The sequence below is a fragment of the Ambystoma mexicanum genome, chromosome 6p, assembly GCF_040938575.1.
Source record: "Ambystoma mexicanum isolate Mex_15411 chromosome 6p, UKY_AmexF1_1, whole genome shotgun sequence".
NCBI classification, from domain to species: domain Eukaryota; kingdom Metazoa; phylum Chordata; class Amphibia; order Caudata; family Ambystomatidae; genus Ambystoma; species Ambystoma mexicanum.
In genome coordinates this window covers 430495922-430518153 of record NC_090935.1, presented here as the reverse complement: position 1 = coordinate 430518153, position 22232 = coordinate 430495922, and the positions used below count along the sequence as shown (strand labels likewise).

The 22232-nt window shown below is 45.0% G+C and overlaps 1 protein-coding gene across 1 annotated transcript in view; it reads right to left on the bottom strand.

The window, feature by feature from the left end:
- Positions 1–461: 461 nt before the first annotated feature.
- Positions 462–22232, bottom strand: part of MRPS30 (mitochondrial ribosomal protein S30) — a 104166-nt gene continuing 82395 nt past the window's right edge. The window contains exons 4-5 of the mRNA XM_069627241.1: positions 6054–6230; positions 462–814 (exon numbers count right to left, since the gene is read on the bottom strand). Coding sequence (XP_069483342.1) covers positions 555–814; positions 6054–6230 — 437 coding nt within the window. The 3' untranslated portion in view covers positions 462–554. The remainder of the gene's footprint in view (positions 815–6053; positions 6231–22232) is intronic.

The following is a 22232-nucleotide window of genomic DNA, read 5'->3' as shown; positions in this document are numbered from 1 at the left end:
ATGTGGTTTTACACATTGTAATAGAATACCCTATAAGCACAGGGGGCCAGTATAAATTGAGGTTTTTTGTCCTCTTAGCACAGCTGAACTCTTGTGAGACACCAACCTTTTACAATATCTTCTAGTCGTATGCTTAAAGGGTCGATCAGCAATTAAACTTGTTTACAGTACTGTTCAGGCGGCCAGAAATCTTATAAAAACAGAATACTGGGCATGTGCTGCTGTTTGACTGGGAAATTAAAAATAGCTTTTTCTTCTTCAAATGCACACAGAACACTGTATGGAGTATGGAGCAATGTGTACATTTCATGCTTGAGTTCTTATACGTAAACTCCTTGACAACTCATTTAATGAATTAATCATAAAGCACACATTCCAGAGATCAAGATTTGTAGTGATAATTGGGCCAACAATTGGAACAACATTCTTAGGTTACTCACAAGAAAGCAAACACAAAGTGGTATGCTTTAGTAGTTTATTTACATATTTTAATCCGATGTTAGTTTGCATGAAGATGGCATGCAAACTTTGCATACTTCGTTTCTTATTCACAATCATGGTCTGTATAGTAAAAATTGAACAAGCATCTTCAGAACTTCATTATTAAATCCTTTGATATCACTGCCTTCGACTGCTTCATATAGGGGAGCACTTTCGGTTCCCCAGCAAACATTCTTCCTTGTGTTATTTTGATCAGTCTCAACAGTAAGAGCCAAGGTATTGAGCTGGTAACAATAGAAAGAAAAATATTTTCCATCGGAGATCACACTTTGTGAGACAAAGGGGCGGGTCAGATCTGAATGACTCCAGAAACCTGCAAAACAAAACATATTGTAAGTTCTAAATCAAAAGCACCAGAAAATGCCCCTGGTCTAACATGGGAACATACTACTTTGGACCTTCTTAGAGAGCCCTGCACACCTTTGAGAAGCGCAATATTTTTCATTTATAACCGACTAAAACACCGTCAAAATGAGAATAAGCCAGACACTGCCAATATGCATTCTAAAATTAAACATTCAACATATGGGTTTTCTGTTTGGGACATAACTTAGCTAAGCAGTTATCAAAATATGTATGAGGCCTAAACAGTTGAAGAAAGGGGATGTAGTATTACAGAAATAAGGCAGCAGCAAAATCTCTCACTAGTACTTACTCGCTGCTGATGGGATGGGAGCATTAAATGACTAGGAACCAAACGGGAGTCATTAACAATTTGAAGTACCACAGAAAGTGCACATGTATATGACATGCATTACTTACTGTAATAGCATTTTCAATGATGGTATCTGCTTAGATTCACATGCTGTGCATATAGTCCGACATCTAGTGGTAAACGCAAAGTATTGCATCTGGTCTTTCGAGGATTGAAAGGGGATGTCAACATGGGTGGGCCTGTAACACTATCCCCAACGTGATGTGTACCAAAAATCCCTCAAGCGTCGAGGTCCCTCTGATTGTATTTTTTCTGCCGTGAGGGAGCCTTATGACTATCGTGAGTACAGAAAGAGAGAAGTAGTAAGTTGTTTATGTTGCTTCCATCCAAGCATGGAGGAAGGGTGGGCGCATGTGAATGTAAGCAGATACAATAATCAGAAATACTATTATGGTAACTAATGCATGTCTTCTGATGCTTGTTAATCTGTTTAGAATCACATGCTGTGCATAGACAAGCAGGCAGTGTCCGGAGTTGGTGGTGGGATGTGAGAAGGAACAGTAGTGAAAAGGTGCCTTAGCACTGCTTGTCCCACATGAGAATCAGACCTAGAGTGAGTGTCTAGGCTAAGTGTTTTGTAAAAGGTGTGTACAGAACTCCAGGTTGCTGCCTTGCAAATGGACTCGAGAGACATTTGCAATGAAAGCTATGGAAGCCCCAGTGCCCTGTGTTGGGTGTCCTGACCCACGTTTGAGCCATCATGCTGCAACATTTGGTGCTGTGGGCTTAGAAAATCCAAGATGGCCAAAAGGTCCACATGTGCGCCAGAATCCAGGAGAACCACGCAGTTTGTGCGCACACCAAAATGGTTACCTAACTTGCCACCCACCAGTGTAAAGAAAGATCTTTGTTAACAAAATCCACTGTTACGGATGTCAAAAAGTTGCTGAAATCGTGGCTTATCGGACCACTTTAAAGATTCAACCATTTTGTGGGGTTCCACATAACCATTTTACTGTAAGGAGCCCCATCAAAACAATGTTAAGCAAGGATTTACTACCATGTAAGAACCATTCCTGTTTAGAATGCATTAATACAAGAAAGATCCCAAAATTGCATGCAGTACCCGCTTTTGACTGAGGGTGGCGCTAGCAGTCTAAACTCTGACAGGGAAACTGCATGTCAGCAGTTGCAGGAGAGGCCTTTACATCAAAGGCTGGGGGTTAATTAAAATCTTAACCACATGCTGTTCCCAGAAGACAATCTGATTTAATTAACAGGCCAAAGGCGGGGAAACCTCTCACCTCCAGAGATTCACACCAGGAGTTAGAATCTCACATGACCTCTTGATTGATAGAAGGCAGATTGGCTGGAAGCCTCCTGGAGACTACACAATAGGCTCTTGCACTTGAATAGGATATGTTGATTTTGACTGTTTCCTGTCAACAAAGGCCTGCCTGCCAGAAGACATGTGATCACTGACCCACCCAAGTCTTGGAGGCGGACTCCAACACTCTGAGAACTGAATTGAAAGCAAAATATATATTTTACAGAAACACTGATAACTCTTTGTAATCAAATGACAGGAATGTATAACTTTGCGAGCCTTCATTTAAAAAAATGTACCTTCGATTCAAACCCAAACTCCAATTTGTGTGATGTTCTGGGGCAAAACCCCACTATTTATGGATACTACAGACTCTGTGTTTAAGCTAGAGACATGGGAATTTACTGGAGTATGTATGGACAGGCCGTGTATATGTGTATAACTTTTAATGAAGAACCAAGGTTGCATAACCCACTAAAATCGAAAATAAGTTGCCATGTTTGAATGCAAGCCCTTAGGAAGAGCAGAGTTTGAACAGAGTATACCTCAGGCGATAGGTAATATGTACATGCAATGACAAACCACTATGTATTTGAGAAATGTGTATTTTGATCAAATATAGATTTGTGGGCAAACTGACCAGGGGAGGATCCTCTGACCCATAAAACCCACCACATCACTCTGACTCTCAGTTCCTTCCCCAATCATGGGAGAGGGGAGAATTGGGCCAATGACAAGTAGAAAGGGGCAGGCTTAGCTAGGCCCAGGCACACACCCACTTTCAAAACACATAAAAAGAGACTGCTGGGACAGGTAGAGACATTCAAAACCAGTTGCTGCAACGCGCTCTGCCGGACCATACAACATTCCGAAGATACCAGATTCAACACTTAGACTTTAAAACTCCAAAGAACTTGATTCAGAACTCAAAGCAAGGGCCTAAACCCACAAACTGAGAACTCTTCTCAGTGGGCCTCAGCATCCAGCAAACCTAACAGCGGTAGCAGCATCCAGGAGCCGTGCAGATCAGCGCTGGGTCCAGAGAAAGCTGTGCAGAAAGATCCAGAAGCAGTGCTGTACCCAGAGAAAGCAGAGCAGTATCCAGAACCAGAGGCCAGAGATCCAGAGTGACCCAGACCGCTGTTAGCAGAACCAGAGAGCTGACCCAAATCACTGAAGTGCCGAGACCAGAACCGGAGTCCAGTCCAAAACCTGACCAGATCCGTGGGGAGGCTTACTTCAAAAATATATTGCGAGTACCTAGCAGAACTGTGCAGAACCAATCTCTTAGTTAAAATAATATAATTCAATCTATTTTAATCTAACCAGAACTGCCTCCTAACTGTCATCTGTCATTTTCTAGCTGCAAGCTGTAACCTGTCACTTTGAACTTTCAAAATTTCAAATCCGAAAAACTACCTTTATTTAATCGTCCGTATCTCTGGAACCGTTTGGGCTAGGAACTTGGTTTAACTTTCCTCTGAAAGCTGAAAGCTTAGAATCTCAGCTTTTCAACATGCTTAGAACCGAATTTGTTTAACCTGCTAGTTACTCCTAGATCCTTGCTAAAGTGAGCCTGAACTCATCCCAAGTATATTTCACTCACCCTGAACCTCCTAAAGGGAATTAAAACCATTTTCAGCATATTCCTCACTTCATTGCCAGCACATATAAAGCATTTTGGGCCTGTTTCAAACTTCTGTAGTCTAAGCTTGCTGGGGTGAACTGAATTACATTTGATTGCATTTCTGAGAACTGTGTGCTTTCCTTCCATTTCCTTGCATTGCATAAGGGGGGGGGGGGGGGATTGCCAGAGAAAAGTGATTACATTGTTTTGTTGAAATCATATCAAGTTTTTTTTTTTCTGTACTGCATTTTCATTCCACCTTGCATCCATTTGAAACCATAAAAGTATTGTTGCTATCCTATCCATCCTATAACCACTCATCATGGATTATAAAGAAGTGTGCTAGTGCCAGACTATCCATTATTGATTATTCCTCAGATTAAGTGTGATATTTAATTATTAATTTATTATAAAGTGTGATATATATATATATTGTTTACATTCTCAAATAAACCGTTTAAACTTGCAAAACAGAACTACGTCTTGGCTCAGTGGGGTCAGTGGGGGTTCCAAGAGAGGGGTGTTATATAGGGGTAGTCATCCAGAACTCATGAACTGGACATAAAGATATATCAATAAGGGTTTCCATTCAGTATCCCAGACTAGGCATTGACTTAGCTGTAGTGCTGGATTGAATCCTCTTACACTTGAGTAGAGTGCTCTAGGCTTGAAGGGTAGAACTCTCTTGGAAAGAATAACAGAGTGTGATGCAATTGACAATCCACCTAGAGATGGCTGATTTAGAGACAGGATCCCCTTCTCTACCAGCTGCCACTGAAATGAAAAACTGGTTTGTTTTCCTCTGTGGTCTAGTTCTTTCCAGGTAGTACATGACTGCCCTGTGCACAACCAGTGTGTGTAGGCTTATTTCCGCAAGGTGAGTGGGGTTTGGAAGAATGTTGGTAGTTCGATTGACTGGTTCACATAAATTTGTGCGCAAACAGAGGGTGGGTGCACAGAACCACCTCATCTCAATTGTGACAAAAGGGTCTAGAATAAAAGGGCCTGCAGTTCACCGACTCTCCATATCAAAGTGACTGCCACTAGGAGGGTGGTCTTGTAAGAGCTTCGAGACTCGCATTATGCATGGGTTCAAAGGGAGCGCCACAAGTCTGGTTAATACCACATTAGGGACCCATCCGGGAGCCGGGTTAGACATAGGGGGATGAATTCTCTCAACCCCTTCCATGAAATCTTCAATAACTGATCTTCCACCATATGTTGGGATGTAGTATAGGCAGAGTGCAGCTAAGTGGTATCCTTTAGATGTTGGCAATACAGGTGTCTGGTTAGCTTGACACCAACAGCTACCGGGAGCTACATTTGAGTCCATAGGACATCTGATCCATCAATGTAACATAACTGTGTATTAAAGAAAGTCTATAACATAGCAGGAACTCAGACATTTAAAGCATCATCTCAGATAAAGGTTAGATTTGTGGCACGCGTTGGACTACTCCTGGTTCGCTAGGGGTTGCTCCTGCCTTCTAGGTGATGCCCAATAACTCAGTAGCTAGTTTTAGCTCTTGCTCAAGAAATCTTAATTTCGACCACTTAATAACCATGAAAAATAAGCATTTGCAAGGTCATCTAAACTTAAGGAACCCATTCCTCATTCATGCTCAAATTTGATTGTTTCATGCAAACTAGAGCTCTTTATCTGCAAGATGGCGCTAACCCAATCTAACATTCTACCCTGTACCCCCCCACACCTCCATCAGCACTACCAACTGTGTAGCGAAGCAACAGATATACACTCCAAGTACAACCCATCAATGGACTGACTGAAGGAAGACGACAGCATAGAACGCTTGTGGGAAACAATGTTGTACTTTCATCTTTCCAAGTGACAGATTATCCTCTTATTTATGGACCAACACAACAACCCGACTGCACCTGAAATATTTTGAAAAGATTCATGCAAATAGAAAGTAAGAGCCAACCTTGATACATAGCCTGTGCACCGGTCCAAGCAAAGAGACTTGCAATAGCATGAGCTCTTAAACGAACTTCAATCTGGTCGGCGAGATGTGTGCCCAATAGCTTGTCTTGCATCATTCTCTCAGACTGTAAATGAAACTGGGTATGGCCGTAGCAGCAAGGGTCATCTACTTTTGAACCTGAAATACAAAATACAATTTCTTCAACTCCTTGTTAAAAGCTGGAGAAAAAAAAAAGTGAACGATTTAAATCACAAAATCATGTTCATGCTAGAAAACCTTCAGTAGAACAAGGTTTACACCATAGTAGAAACATCTAAATTCTACACGAGTTACATGGTGCATGCTCATTTCCGAACTGGGCTGTCAAATTCACAGCTTTGGCAGTGTACAAGGTCTCACTCCCCGACTGCAGGAGTTCTTGTGGAGTCAGAAGATTCGATGAATTTTACTGTTCAGGAAGTCAAAGCAATGTGAAGGCAGTTGAAACATGGCACAGAATTCCTGCCCCACACATCGAAGATATTTGTATTACTCCTTTTCTATTAATAGGAAAGCCGCTTGGCTCTGATACAACTGTTAGGCAAGATTGTCCATGTGAAATCTTCCTCACCTGTGTTAACCCCAGAACATTTTGCTGGACTTAGCGATTTGTTATTGTTGCTGGGTGAGTGGGAATCTTTTTCCCTTCTCACCCGTCTTACTCTTTTTATGGGTAACTTTTGTATGTCCCTCCATAGTGTATATTTGGATTTATAGTTCCCTGTAACTTTTGGGCTGGCTACATTTTCCTATGGCAGCACACAGCTCCTCATGGGCAGTGTTGCTAGGTTGCTTTTGGGCTAGGGATGCCACGAGATCAATTTGACGGTTTGATAACCTTCATTTGAAATGACGGTATACAAAAGTTATTGTGGTATAGCACGCATGTCTATGTGTGTATAACCAGTCTTAAATATCATTTGCCAGGAAGGCACATTTTCAACAAGACGCAATACACAACAAACCTCCGGCTCATTGGTGCAAGTATAAGATCATATGAGGTAGGTTTTTAATTAAACATATGACAAACCCACACGTAACTCGCTCACAAAGATCTTTTGTAGGACAGACTCATTTGGATAGTGTCAGTGCTGCATCAAACTTACCTTCCACCCACAATTTTAAATTAAATCATGGTGGTTGGTAAGCCTGCAAGGGTCTTGGACCCTCGCAGAAGTTGACACAGGACAAGGGGGCCCAATCATGGAGTGGGGTTGGGGAAGGAGGTAGGTGGAATGCATGGACTGGAAAGGAGCTGAGGGTTGGGGTGGGAGTAGACACTGAAAGCGCATGAAGCACTTTTGCAACCAAAAAAACTCTGAAATGTATACATTTAGTACACTTAGCCAAAGTTTCAAAACAGACTTATTTGGCATATGGACAGTGCTGCACCAAACTTACCATACAGCAACTTACATGTTTTTGCATCCCAAGATAGTATTCAAATGGGTGCTTTGTGTTGATCACTAACTATCACAGATTGCAGGGGTGCTTTGCGAGCTCTGAGTTGGAAAGTGGAAACATTCCATCATGCATATGAAAGGCTCCGACTACCACTGATAAGAAATGTATTTGCAATTGCAACCTGAGCACCTGAACGACCAGCAACACTCGAGGCGCTAAAACTAAAACAACGAAAGCAGAGAAAACAGTTTGGGAATCACTCCGCGTCCATTGCTGTGGCTGATGGCTCACACTCCCATTGCACCAATTTACACTAAAAACGAAAAGAAACCTGTCCATGCATGCACAAACCATTTAATTATCAAATGGGGGGGATGGGAGCTGTGTTTAACTTTGCACTTTTTTAAAAGAATAAAAACCTGTACACTTCGTACGGTTTGATTTAAAAGCCAAAACGGCTGAATTTTTTAAAGCATTATTGAATATTTATATATCTGTAATAAGTCTATAATTGCCCTTTAACACTGTGCTTAAAAAAGGTTTTTCTGATCGACTTACAGACAACCTGTGCAACCTCTTCCAACAATAGTTTTTTTTTTTAAACTTTATTTTTGCATTTTCAAACTACAATAATACAAACTTGCCTGAATTGCAGGCCATGTAATTTGCGCCGTTGCTCAGCTTCCCCCTCCCCCCACCGCGCCCGCAACCCTCGGTCTCCCCGCTCTTTGTTGCAATAGTTTGTTGGCCATCGGTCTTCAATGATGTGCAGGTGCTGGCCCTTAAACTGTTGGTTCAGGTTTGTGTTGGGTTTGGTGATGCTGTGGAGGAGAGCAGGTATGATATGCAAGGACCCCAAATATCTGGAGGCCTCGCATGCAGTGGGAGTGTTCTTATGAATTCTGCTTCCATTTCCCGACAGTAGATAATGTCCTTCCTCCAGTTTGCTTTTGTGGGAGCGGGGCCTCGTCCCCATGCCATGGCTATTCTTCGTGCCAGCACCAGCAGTATATTTGCCAGTTTCCTTATTGGTTGCATTAGGGTTGTCACCTCTAGTAGTGCTATGATTGGGTCTGGTCTAATCACTTCGCCAATGATTGCTTCGGTCTCGTGGAGCACTTCTGTCCAAAATTTGGCTATCGCCGAGCAGCTACACGCGAGGTGCATGAAGTCGGCTGCTGGTGAGCTGCATCTGTCGCATGTGGAATTTAGCTCTGCGTGATGTTTGTTCCTTTTTTCGGGTGTGTAATAGGTTTGGTGTAGAAAATTGAAGTGGATTTGCTTAAACCGTGAGTTTAAGGCCACTTTTTACATTTGTCGTAGTATGTAGTCCCATTCATCATCCGGAATGGCTGATATGCAATGATTTCTCCCACCTTATTTCTCCCACCTTTCTTTGATCTGTTAAGAGTTCTGTATATTGATGACACCAGTTTTCCTTCTCCCTGTGCCTGTATCGTCCCGTGTCGCAGCTGCCACGTTGGTGGTTCTTGTGGGAACTCGGGGATGAGGTCTTGCAGGGCATATCGAAGCCTAAAGTATATGAATATATCAAAGGAGGTGGTGCTGCCTTTCTCTTTCGCCCGTTGGGGTGTCAAAGGTTCCATGGACAAAGGTCGCCTAGCATACTTATTCTGCATTTGTCTGCCGAGATAAGGAATACTTTTTCAGCGGTGAGGGGTATCCCTGGGATAAATTTGATGGATTGGAGAGGTGAGTATCTAGTCTGCACTTTGTGCTCATCGGCCATTTTCCGCCAAATGGAGTACGTGGACTGTACTATATTTAGCGCTGTGTACGGTACTGCCTGCTTGCTGATAATTACGGCTCGCAGCAGGTTTGGTGAAGCAAGTGCTCTTTCGATCTGTACATGTGGTCTTCTGAACTGTGTCGCGTACCAGTGGCTGAGATATTGAGCTTGGGCTGCCCAATAATAATTTTCAATATCGGGGAGTGCCAGGCCACCTTTCGTCACCGGAAGTGTGAGTGATGTGTATGCCACCCTCGCTGGTTTGCCCGCCCAGACTAGGTCTAGTACTAGGCTCCTCAGGGTCCCCAGGAATCGTCAGGATAGTAGGATGGGAATGTTGGAGAACAAATCTAGGAGTTTAGGGAGAACCACCATTTTCACTAGTGACACCCTCCCCCATAGTGTCAGTGGGAGTGCTTTCCACCTATTCACCTTTCGAGTACGCCTTTGTAATTATCTCTGAAAATGTCATGGTGATTCAGGGACATTTGGATTCCTAGGTACCGAACATGAGCCTTTTCCCCCCCATGTAAAATTAAAATCATATGTGAATGGGCTAGTATTGGTGTTTAAGGGAAACACAATAGACTTGGAGTGGTTAATTTTCAGTCCTGACACTGCCCCAAACTTTATAACTTTGCGCATGTTGGGGTTGAGATTGCTTGGATTTTGTATATATAGGACAATGTCATCGGCATATAGGGATATTATTAATTTATGGGGACCGATGTTTAGCCCTCTTTGAATTTGTCGTTCACAGAGGCCGGCTGCTAGAGGCTCCATTACCAACGCAAAGATCAGGGGCGATAGAGGGCATCCCTGTCTCGTGCCGAGTTGAAGATTTATATATGCGGATTTAGTGGTCCCTAGGATGATCGCAGATTGAGGTTGGTTATAGAGGAGGGAGACCAGTTTGATATATTGTTTCCCGAACCCATGTTGCTGCAATACGGCGAACATGAAGGGCCACTCGATGGAGTCGAATGCCTTTTCGGCATCCAAAAGCACCGCTATCGCCTGTTTATTGGGATCGAGTGCTGCCATCACCCCGAACATTCTCCGTATCCCGAACGTGGTGTTACGTCCGGGTACAAAGCCCGCTTGATCTGCGATCATTAGAGCAGGCATTAGTGGGAGTAATCTGTTCGCCAGGATCTTGTTATCAAGGTTGATTAAGGAGATTGGGCGATAGGATTTGAGGGAGGTTTATCTTTTTTATGAAGGAGAATTACATTGGCTTCTCTTACCGTTTGGGGGAGAATGCTGGACTCCCTTGCTTCTTCATAAACCTTTAGGAGGGGGGCTATGGTGGGGGCAAACAATTTGTAGAATTCCCCAGTTAATTCCCCAGTTAACCCATCGGGTCCAGGGGCTTTGGAGGGGGGGTAAGTTCTTTATTGCCTCTTGAATCTCTTCAAGTGATATGGGGTAATTTAGTGGTTCATGGAGTTCTCGCTCTACCCAATACAGCTCAGTATCATTGAGATATTTGCGGATCGCCTCAGTGTCTGGTGGGTGGTTGACGCTATATAGTTCTTGTTAGAATGTTTGGAACACCTCGACAATTTCGTCTTCTTTGTACACCAGATTTCCTAATGGGGATCGGATTCGTTCTACCTTCGTGGGTTTTCTGTCTGCTGTGATCAGTCGGCAAGCAGCGCTCTGGGTTTCTGGCCCACGCCATATTGCCAAATCTTAAGTCTGTGTCCTAGGAATTTTATTTCGCGTTCGGCTAAGCACCTGAAGTTGAGAAGTTCTTTCTTCAGCTCAGCACGGGTGAGGGTTTCGTTAGTCTCGTGTTGCTGGTTCTCTAGGGATTATATACAATTTTCGCTGGTTGTTAGTTTGTGGCAGATTAATTTCAGGATGCCGTTTTCCTTGGCTAGACACACCCCCCTTACAAAGCCTTTGAGTGATTCCCACAGCGTCCCTGCAGAGCTAACTGTGCTCTGGTTAATTTCAAGGCAAGTATCAATTTCTTCTCGTAGTTCTGTTGCGAACACTTGGCCACCGAGTGCTCCTGGCTTGAAGCACCAGTGTGGTGGCCTCGGGCTGGTATCTGACAAACTGCATTCGAGTGTGGCATGGTCAGAAAAGGTTTTGGGAAGTATTTGGCAAGGACCCCATTGCCACTTGCTGTGGGAAGAAACCAGAAGATAATCAATGTGTGAGCTCGAGTTGAGAGTACTGGAGTGGTAGGAGTAGTCTCCAATTTCCCAGTTTTGGTGTCTCCATGTATCTATTAAATAGACTGCTATAGCGGTACCAATAGCTTCATATTCTGGGCCTCTATGGGCTGAAAGGAGAAGGTAAACTTTAACATGTATGGAAAAACCTGTAAGCAATGCCAACTGAAAATCCTTCCTTTGTTGCAGTCCAATGCCCCCCAAACCATGTCTTTAAATCTGCCTTTCACTGGAACTTTTGGATCTGCATACAGAGTTTGCTGCATTCCAACACAGTGTACCTTGTCATATTGAGTACCACTCATGATAGTTTTCTTGTGTCTACATTAATGCGTTATGCAATATGTATTAATCCGCCCCCCCCTCAACACTCCCCCACGATAACCCATTCTATACCAATTTTGCTGAATGCAAACCAATGGGACAGAGGTGCTGGAGTGTCTGTTTAGAATAACGATTTTCATTTCCTATTTAAGCTGTACGGATGGAAATGAGCCGCTGTGTTCTAGGAGATGTCATTTCTAGCCAACAGCAACAGAGGGCTTTCGTTTCTGGCCTTGGGCTGAGACGCAGCAACATCTCTGACTCCCTCAGCTAAACCACGCAGGCATTAATAGTTTGTGCATTAATTATGCCCCCCCCAAACTTGGAACCAAAAAGAGCTATTTAAACAGCAACAAAAACATTTAAATCTGTATAGCGTTACAAACAAGGTAATGGTCATTTAATCATAATGAAATTGTTCATGGTGTTTATACCAGTATACTGTTAAAACCATATTTTGGGCGTCCCTTTATTATTTTCTCTTAATGCCTTGCGTGAACTACTGTTCAAGGGTAGGGTTTAAGTTACTTACCTGTAACTACTGTTCTCCAGCACGGGTCTGGCATGGATTCATATGCTCATGAATATTCTCAGTCAGGCTGGGAATCCTTGGTTAAAAAAAAAAAAAAAAAAAAGCCCCGCCTCCCAGCACTGGTCTGGCATGGATTTGGATGCTCATGAATAACAAACACAAATCAGAACCACATTACACAACCACTGGAGGTGGCAAGGCTCAACAGAAGCAATCAAAAAAATACTCCTGGAAGGGACTGACCTCAAAAGAACAAGCAGCGTAGCACTACCTGGCCGACTCAGGACTCCGACCAGGAATGCCTGCCGACGCAGTAGAAGTTTGTGAAGGTATGTGTAGACCTCCACGTGGCAGCCCTGCAGATGTCAAGCAGGGGCACACCCAGGCAGGAACGCTGTCGTTGCGCAATCGCTCTGGCAGAATTGGCTCTTGGACGGCCCGGCAGAGGCCTGTTTGCCAGCCAATGACCATGCATGATGCAGCCATAGAGCTACCTTGAAATGGAAGCCTTGGGCAAGGCCTTGTTAACAGGACCAAAGTTCAAACAATTCAGACGTATTCTGAAAACTCTTGTGCGCGTTACGTAGAATGTCAAGGAATGAGCAACGTCCAGTGAAAGCAAGGCCCTCTCCGCTGACAAAGGCTTTGTGAAAAAAAACAGGCAACACCAAAGGTTTGTTGGGGTGGAATTCCAATGGAACCTTCGGTATGAAGGAGTTGTGTATACACAGTATCGCCCTCGATTTGTGGAAAGTCTGCTATGGTTGCTTGCAGGATAGGGCCTGGATCTCACCCACACATCTGGCAGAGGGAAGACACAAGGAAAGCTGTTTTCCATGAGAGAAACTCAAGAGGTGCTTGATGCACGAGTTTGAAAGATTCCCCCTCATGAGCATAGTCAGAACCACATTGAGTTCCCATGCCGGGGCATGAGCCTTGCCTTCAAGTTCCCTTCCAGTGTCTGCTCTTTCGTCACCATGGCCAAGAATCCAGGTACAGGGTCTGGTGCTGCTGCAGGGTGAAGGTGTCCGACTCCAAGCTCGTCGCCTTTACTGAGTTACTGTTTGCTTGGGTAATTACTTCGCTTTAGTCTTGTTTCGATCCTGTGCGGCTGAGTGGGTGATCAGTGTTTGGGAGTTCACCCACACCATATGCCCAGGCTCAATGCTGGAACACCTCTAGGGAGCCTACTGGGACTGCAGCTGCCTCCTATACTCTGGCCACCCTACATAAGCCCCCCTCCCCCTCATGTGAGGTAAAAAAAACCTTGCATCATCTTCGACTCCTCGCTCTCCTCAAAACGCAGACCTTGCCAAGAATTCCCCCTTTCAGCTGCACCAAGCTTCTGAGTTGTTCTCCTTTTACTCACCTTCCCCCAGAAACTCAACATCTCCAGAGCTCTGGTCCTCTCCAGACAGAACCACTGCAACAGCCTCTTTCTCAACCTGCTTAACTCCTCCCTTCGCCCCCTTCAACTAATCCAGAATAGGATTAGCAAGACTTCTCCTTGGCATCAAGCCCAGAGACCGCATCTCTCCAGCCCTAAAATCCATCCACTGACTCCCGGTTGCTGGGAGAATCAAGTTCAAAACCATCAGCATCATCCACAAGGCTTTCTAGGGACTGGGACCTCACTACATCCAACTCTCTCTCCCCAAATACCTCCTTGCTGAATCCCTTTGGTCTTCTAGCTCCAACTCTCTGCAGATCAGATGCTGCTCCATGCAGGGAGGGGCCGTATGTGCCTCACTGGAATGGCCTCCCTGCCCCTCTCAGACTTGAGCCAGATCTCCTCAAGTTCTGGAAGCTTCTCAAGACCTTCCTTTTCTCTTCCTCCATCCCTCACCCCCACCAATGTTCTGCTAAGCCTCTTCACTGGCCACCTGGTTCCTGCCACACCCCCCCCTACCCAATCTGCACTTGCCCCTTTGGGCTTAACCCCCTGCACTAGGCCGGGTGCACGGGAAAGCCCCCCCCCCCCTTCCCCAAGCCCTTCCAGCCCCGCTCCTCACACTTAGAGTGCATGGGCAGAAGGTCCACATGCTATTTCCCCTGGCTCAGTCCACCTGGCCTTCTCTGGCACTCGCTTAACTCTCAGCACCCCCACTCCACACTTCCGTTTACTGCACCTTACACAGGTGTAAGAGGACTGTCGTTTGGTCATCCCTGTTCCCCACCCCCTTGTTTTGTTGCGCTTTAAACACCGTGTACAGGCGCATTATAAAAACCAATAAATAAACCTTTTTCACTAACTCTGAGGCTTGTACTTGTTCAACATCCTTTGGGACGACCTTACTGCATCTGAACCCTATATTGACCTGCCTACTGTTGGCTCTTAGACAGCTAGGGTCCCTCTTCTGTCTCCGAGATAACTCATGCCCTAGAATAGGGAAGGACATTAAGATGAGGCTTCTGACTTGAAACCATATCCAGTGTGGAAAAGTACTTACTTTTAAGTGTGCAACTTTGATTCCTGAACAGAATAAGTTACAAAGTGTCCTGAAGTAATTACTTACTTTTTAGTTTCCCCTCTGAATAAGTAAATAAGTTACTGTGAAATAGTTTTCACTCTTCCAGAGAAGTAATTGAGTTGGTACCGTTTTATCATTTCTGAAAGTGAATGATTGTAAAAGCTTACCAAAGGTCTTTACTCACTTTGAATAGCTTCTTCTCTTCTAAAGTGTACCATTGGTTTTGCTTTGCCTGAACTGCTTAAAACCATTTCTAAAATAGTTGTAGTGTGCACTTATCTTAGAGTTACATGCTGACCCCTCTGAAAAGTATGGGTTCTTACTAACTGCCCTTCTTAAAAGGCTGATAGAGTTCTTACTTACCCTAGAATTGTATTCTACACTGAAACGTATCCTTGGTAAATTCCTGTATTAGAAATTATCGTTTATAAACCAATAGGTCTTGAATAGCTGCTGCTCTTCTGAAACCATTATTGGATTACGCTTACATTCCAATACGTGCTTATTGCACTCCTAAACAGTCTTACTGGGTTCTTACCTGTACTCAGCGACTGCCCCTCTGAAAGGCATAGTCCGGACCAATAGTGTCTGCTCCCCTTGAATTACCTACGATATTCTAAAAGTCGAACTAATTCGGTTTTACTCCCCATGAATAGCTGATTGCCCGCTTAAATGTTTATCATTGGATGTTTTACTCAACATGAACTGCATATTACTGCTATAAATAAGGTTGTACTTTGGTTTCCATACTAACTAGTATTGTTTGGTTTTTATAAATGTTTTTATGACTTCTGTAATAGCGATTACCTTTCCAAAGGTATATCTTTGCCTGCATGTATTTAAAGTAAACCATTTTTAACAATACATAGTGCATCAGTGTTTCTGTGGACAATATGTATGCTACAATTTCTTTGTACTTATCTACAGCCCTTTCTCCCTCCTAAAATGAGCCTGACTGCTCTGACAACACTAGCAAATATGTTCAGGTCGTAGAGCCATTTACTATGAGTGAGTGTTGTATTGCCTACCTGTATGGTATTATGAAGCCCTTAGTTGGACTTTACAAAGACAGTCCCAACAACAACCAATTAAAGTGCAGGCACACTCATTAAGGTCCACACCTAGGAATGCACAAGGTTCCAGTTTAGCTATACATGTACCTTTATGTACAACAAACATCACAGGGTCCACTGGACCTTTAGTAGCTAGACCCCTTTTCAGCACACATTTTTGGATGTCCATCCCAAGTGGACATTTCTTCTGCACAAAAAATAAAAACTAACCTAGCTAAATATGTTAGAATGTCCACATGAGCAAACAAATTGGCCGGTGAGCCGACATCTACCCAGTAATGACTGAGCAACTGAAGAAGTGAAGCCCATAATGATGCCTTACAAATGGTATCTAGGAGCACATATCGAAGGCATGCTAGCAAATGCCTGTAGCATGTGCTGCACAAGAGTGAATGCCTTTTGGACGATTCCACAATTCAGGAGACTAACACTAGGCTGTTTGCCAGCTTGCTGGGTCTGCCACATCAGAAGGAACAAATAACATTCATGAAGGCTGCAACTCCTCATGTGTTGAAAACGCTGAACTTCAAGAACGCTCAGGATATGCAAATATGATAGAACTTGGAAAGAAGGACGGTTGTCTTTGGAGAACAAAGTCTATATGGATCAGCCACCAACAGCGCATTAGGTGACGGTGGCAACTAGAATTCAATGCATTCTATCTAAATGATAGTGTTTTACAAATGATGACCTGAATTTCTTAGGGGGGGGGAAATTGTGGCAAAAACCATATCTCCTCAGATTCACCAACCAGTTGTTGCCCAGAAGAAATTATGTGGAAGTGGTAGGTTCTTTGGTTACCTGGCTTCTGAAATCCCTACATTTTTCCACTAATACAAATACAACCTTTTATCACATTCAAGCGTCACTTAAAAACTACTTTTCATTCGGCATATTTTGAGTATCACTATATAATTGTTTGATGTTCAGCCATTTGTTGCCATGGTGTCTTAAGAGAAACCATAGCATAGAAGTACCACTTTCCAGGAAACAAAATGTACATCTCAATAGGCACAGAGGCTCAGTGTGTGCAAGCAAACAATTGGATCATTGTTCAGGTTTCTGATCAGATATTTTAAAAAAGCTCTTTGTGGGGTTGAACAAAGACAGTAGCCACAAAAAGAAAACCAACCAATGTCTTCCTTTAGGTGCCAATTGCTGGCAAGTAATGTGCACCCGCAATAGTGGTTGGAGTAGTTAAAACCAGTTCCTCGCCCTGGACAGGCCAGATTACATACTGTGGGGTTCGCCAGAGTTAGTGTTGGATTTAGCAGCACCAGATTGGCCAGCCACCTAATCTTTTTACTGGTGGGCTTGATTAGGGTTGTCTGTGTGTGCATGGGTATAGTTTTATTTAAAGTGATGGAACGTGGCCCACAGGCATAGAAGCACAGGGACAGACTAACTCACAAAAAGAGACAAAGATGAAAAGCTAGTGATCAACTGTGAGAGAAAGAAGTCAATCGAAAAGAGTAGTTTTCAGTGTATACGAGGTTGTCCCTGTGGGAGAGGGATAAAATGAACAGATGGGGAATATATGAAGAAAACCAATATTGTGCTAGTGATGCCATGATATTTCTTTCCTTCTTTCTAGCGGACATTGTGACGTCAGTAAAGACTAAGGATCAGCGTGAATGACAATGAGAGGGGTATGAACACCCATTTGTCTGTCTGCATTAAATCAGGACTAGTCATGTTACACAGTAACTGGCAGTTGATAGAGAAAGGACTACATGTGAATGAAAGGATGCATTGTATTTGCGGAAAGGCAAGATATTCCTGACAGAAGGCCTAGTGACCATTTTCAAAATATGGTTAGATTTTGAATCCATCAACTTCCCGATAGATATAAGAAGCTTGTTTTCTTGTCTTGAAAAACAAAGCAGTCCGTTTATAATTACCAGAAATGGATGAATGAGTCGGGTTTCTCAAACAACCATGTGCCTATATAAACCATTCTTTTTCAGATGTTCATGGAAGATAGGTAGTTACCTTTTGGGAAGACTCCTGCCGCTTTCGGGCCATGCAGTTATTGGAAGGTGAAGATATGGCCGTATTGGTTGGTGTCCTGGGCGTTTCTCCAGTTACCATTTCAGGCTGCTGGATATCTTGGGGCAGGTTTTCCATGCTGGGACGATTTCCAGTTATATCACAACAAGTGGTGGATGTAACCATAAAGTAAACAAAAAGCCCCATTTGTAAACCACACCAGTCTCTCAGATAAGAACTCTCCAATCCCTGTGAGCAGCTGCCCCTGGGTCACGCTTGTGTGCCACCCATCTAAAAGGGATAGCAAGGAGAAACAAGTTACTTACCTGTATTGTTTTCCAGCATGGTCTGGCATGGATTCACATGCTCATTCCCCGTCAGGCAGGGAATCCTCGGTAAAAGAAACAGTTTCTCTTTCATTTACAAAATGTATTTCTCCTCTAAACCATCACTGTACTCTGAGTCATACTGTCCCCAGCCAACTGAACTGATATATTTTAAACATTTACAGATAAGAAAGGTACTATTTGCAAACTTCATTTTTTGTAAAATCACCAGTTGGTCAGGCCATGCGACCATAGAATCCTGTGCAGTCTGCCAATGCTCAGAGTATCCCAGATTCCTCGACTGGTGGTATGGTGTGTCGGGTTTCGGTTTACAAATTTGCTGGCGCTACCTTCAGAACCTTAAGATGGAGATCGACTCCACATCATCTCAAAATATCTTTGGGTGTCGCAGGGACAATTCACTGCCGCCTTTAGCTTATGCTGGACCTAAAATTGGACCAAAGATGGGCGAGACTGTCACGTCCTATTGTGGGTGTTAGGGGAGTTTTCCTAAAACCCTCCTGGTAGCAAGACTTTAGCAAGCTATCCCAGTGGTTTGTAGATCTCCAACTCTTAGGATCAGTCTGCACTAACTCAATTTTGCACCTCGAATCCAGCTAGAGTGAGTGCTCTTTGCTGAGCTGTGTGCTCGATTCGTTTTTAGCAGGATATTACACATTTGTGCGGGCCAAGCAGGCATTGCAGGACACAATCCTCCGTTCCTTTTCCTTGCGTGTTTGCTCCCGCCTCCCAGTCCTCCTCCCTCCCCAGATAGCTTAGATTGCTACTCTTAACTGACCCTCCCATGACAGCCCTCTGCCCAGCAGCCCCTGCGGCCAAGGGCGGCTCCCACAGAGGCAGCTCCATATCATGTCTGCAGGTGTCAGCAGGGGAAGCCGGTGGCACCCGTCAACCAGCAGCCACTAGTAAGGTAGGCGTTGCCCGGATTAGGAATATAGCCACTACTCTACCCAGATTACCCTGCCACAAAGTAACCTTACCTACACTACACTGCGCTACCACTACGGTTATTGGCCATACTCAAATTGCATTGCAAAATCTAGGCCTTTCATCCATTATACAGGACTCCGACCTTGATGTGTCGTCTCTGGTGTTAAACTATATTATGAAAGTAGGGGGCGTGGCTACGAGGGCCATGTAGGAGGACGTGATCTGGAGGAGCTCCCGAGATCCCGTAATGATCCGGGCGAAAAAGTGTGTAATGATGGGCCGACGACTGCTGAAAATACACATGTCGGTGTGTGAATGATCGGGCCACGCGTGGTGACGCGTGGTGAACTTCTGGATGGTGTAGGAAGAACGGCAGCAGAGATCTGTGCGGAAAAGATAAAGAGCGCCGGAGACGAAAGACGACACAAAATGGCCGACCAATGTTCGGAACAAAGGAAGGAGCAGGCCGCACGGTGACCGAGGGAAAAGGGCGTACCGAGTGCGCATTTGTCATTTGTGCAAAATACAGGTCCTCTGGGTCATGTCGAATAGAACGGTGAGGCCGAAGGCGAAACAGCCCACCTTAGACGACTTCGCTAAGACGTCCCCGGGTCAAAACAATACCAAGAGCAGGGACAAGCTGCCTGCAAACGGCATTACGACTTTGGGCGCTAACCAAGAAGTCCTAGCTGCGATTGCGGACCTAAGGGCGGCCTGGGAATCTAAACTCGAACTAGCCGTCACTGAACTGAAAACGGCACTGGACCTCAAGGTCGGAGAGGTGCAGGAGGACGTTAATCTACTCCGACAGGATGTCAGGGCCTTGGCAGTGCGCACGGAGTCCCTTGAGAAGGAAGTTAGCCCTAATACTGCGGATTGCGCTTCCCATAAGGCCGAATTGCATGCCCTGATACAAAGAGTGGGCAACTTGGAGAGCCGAGCGGAGGCGGCGGAAGGACGAGCCCGACGAAACATCCGCATCGTGGGCCTGCCGGAGGGATTGGAGGGCCACGATCCCACGGAATTCATTGAGTCCATGCTACTGCAAGAGATACCCTTAGGAGCCCTATCCCAAGGATTTGCAGTGGAAAGGGCACATAGAGCTCTAACAAGGAGGCCGCCGCCGGGGAACCCCCCTAGGCCGGTGATAGCCAAAATTCTTAATTACCGAGATCGGGAGAGGATATTGGAACACTTTCGTAAGGGAGGAACGATTACACGAGGAGAGGCAACCATCACGGCCTACCCGGACTATACCCTGTGTTTGGGACGGTAAAGCAGAGATTGAGAGAGGCTGGCCACAAATATATGTTACTGTATCCGGCAAAATTGAAAGTCATTCATAAACACAAAACTTGAGACCCCGGAGGATGCCATGGGATGGCTCCATGCGCAAGGATGTCCACAGGAGTCAGAAGTTCGGACGGAGAAAGAGCACGGAAGAGATAAGTAATGCACGAGGAAGGTGCCACAAGATGGCGCGGCACGTGGGACTTGAATATAGTCGTTTGCGCAGCCTTCAGAAGAGGTGGTCAGACTATTGCACTAAATGTTATAAGCACTGTAGTTTTATTGAATTAACGGGAGCCTTACAGAGTGGTTCTCTTTACCCCACAACAATTTTAGTTAAGTGGCCATTAGGGCGACTTCACCCTACTGAGCTCTGTGCATTGTTTGGTGCTTGCAGGGCTAGATGTGGGGGTGCCCGAGTTCCGAGAATGGAGCTGGGCAGCAGTTGGGGTGTGTGATGTTCGGGAAGGGACGGGTAGGGGGAGGGAAGTTGGGAATTTGTCATGTACATAGTTATGGGGAGTTTGAGCTGGTACGAGAAGCTACAAGCAAAGATGGAGGGCTGTATCTGTATCACGTGGGCAAAGGGGAGTCGCTACACGGAAGGCAAGAAGACACTCATGAGCCATGGGGGACCTTAAGATCATAACATGGAATGTCAGGGGACTTAACAGTTACTTAAAGAGAAACAAAGTCATGATGTACTTAAAAAGACAGAAGATTGATATTGCGTTGTTGCAGGAAACACATTTGACCCAGCAAAAATTGGAACTGGTGGGGAAGAAGTGGAGAGGTACTGTAGTAGGCTCTCCGTATTTGCTGGTCTGGGTGGCACCGCACGTTCCGCACCAACTTAAACAAGAGGTGGCGGACACGGAGGGGAGGTTGGTCATGTTAAAGGCTTGGTAGAGAATAGAGAGGTGTGCATTATAAATACGTATGCCCCCCAACCAAAACACTGACGTATTTTAGAACCCTGTGTACTCATCTGGGCGCGTGTATGGGAGGAGCGGTTATCTGGGGAGGGGATTTCAACTGCGTACTCAACCCAAAGGCAGACAGATCTGATGGGAAGATTGATAGGCCCAGCCCAGCGGCCAGGGTATTGCAGACATTACTAGAAGACTTTGGGCTGGCAGATGTTTGGAGACTGAAACACCCTAATGAAACAGTACTTGCACTACTCAGCTCCACAGCAACTGCACACAAGGCTGGATTACTTTTTTGCCACGCCAGATGTGGTGACAGAGACCACCCAAATAGACTATAGAGCGAGGGTCCTGTCGGACCACTCGCCTCTGGTGCTGAGCTGGCAGTACTGCCACCCCAGGGCACGGATACCGACATGGCGCCTCCGGGCAGAGGCGCTCCGAGACCCAGTCTTCAGGGAAGATATCAGGGATGCGATCACACAGTACTTTGAGGTAAACACAGGCAGCGTAGATTCAGCGTGCACGCTCTGGGAAGCCTTTAAGGTGGTATTGCGGGGTGCTGCTATTGCTAAGTCAAAAGGCCTACAGGGTGGGGTCCTAACGGAACTAGAGGAAGCGGAAGAGAAACTGGAGCGTGAAAGCAACAGGGCGGGAGGGGATGTGGAACTTGTACTCGAGTTACAGCAAAGGTGCGCAGAGCTTTGGGAAAGGCTCTGCAACCTTAACTACAAGAAGTATGTCGAGAGGCAACATGTAGGTGGGGATAAAACTGGCCGCTTGTTGGCGTGGTTATATAAGAGCGAAACCCCCAGGCTCCCGATTATGACAATAACTAGAGAAGAAGGGGAGGTGGTTGACTCCCAGGAGGGAGTCAACGAGGCATTCTTGGACTATTATAGGACATTATATGAG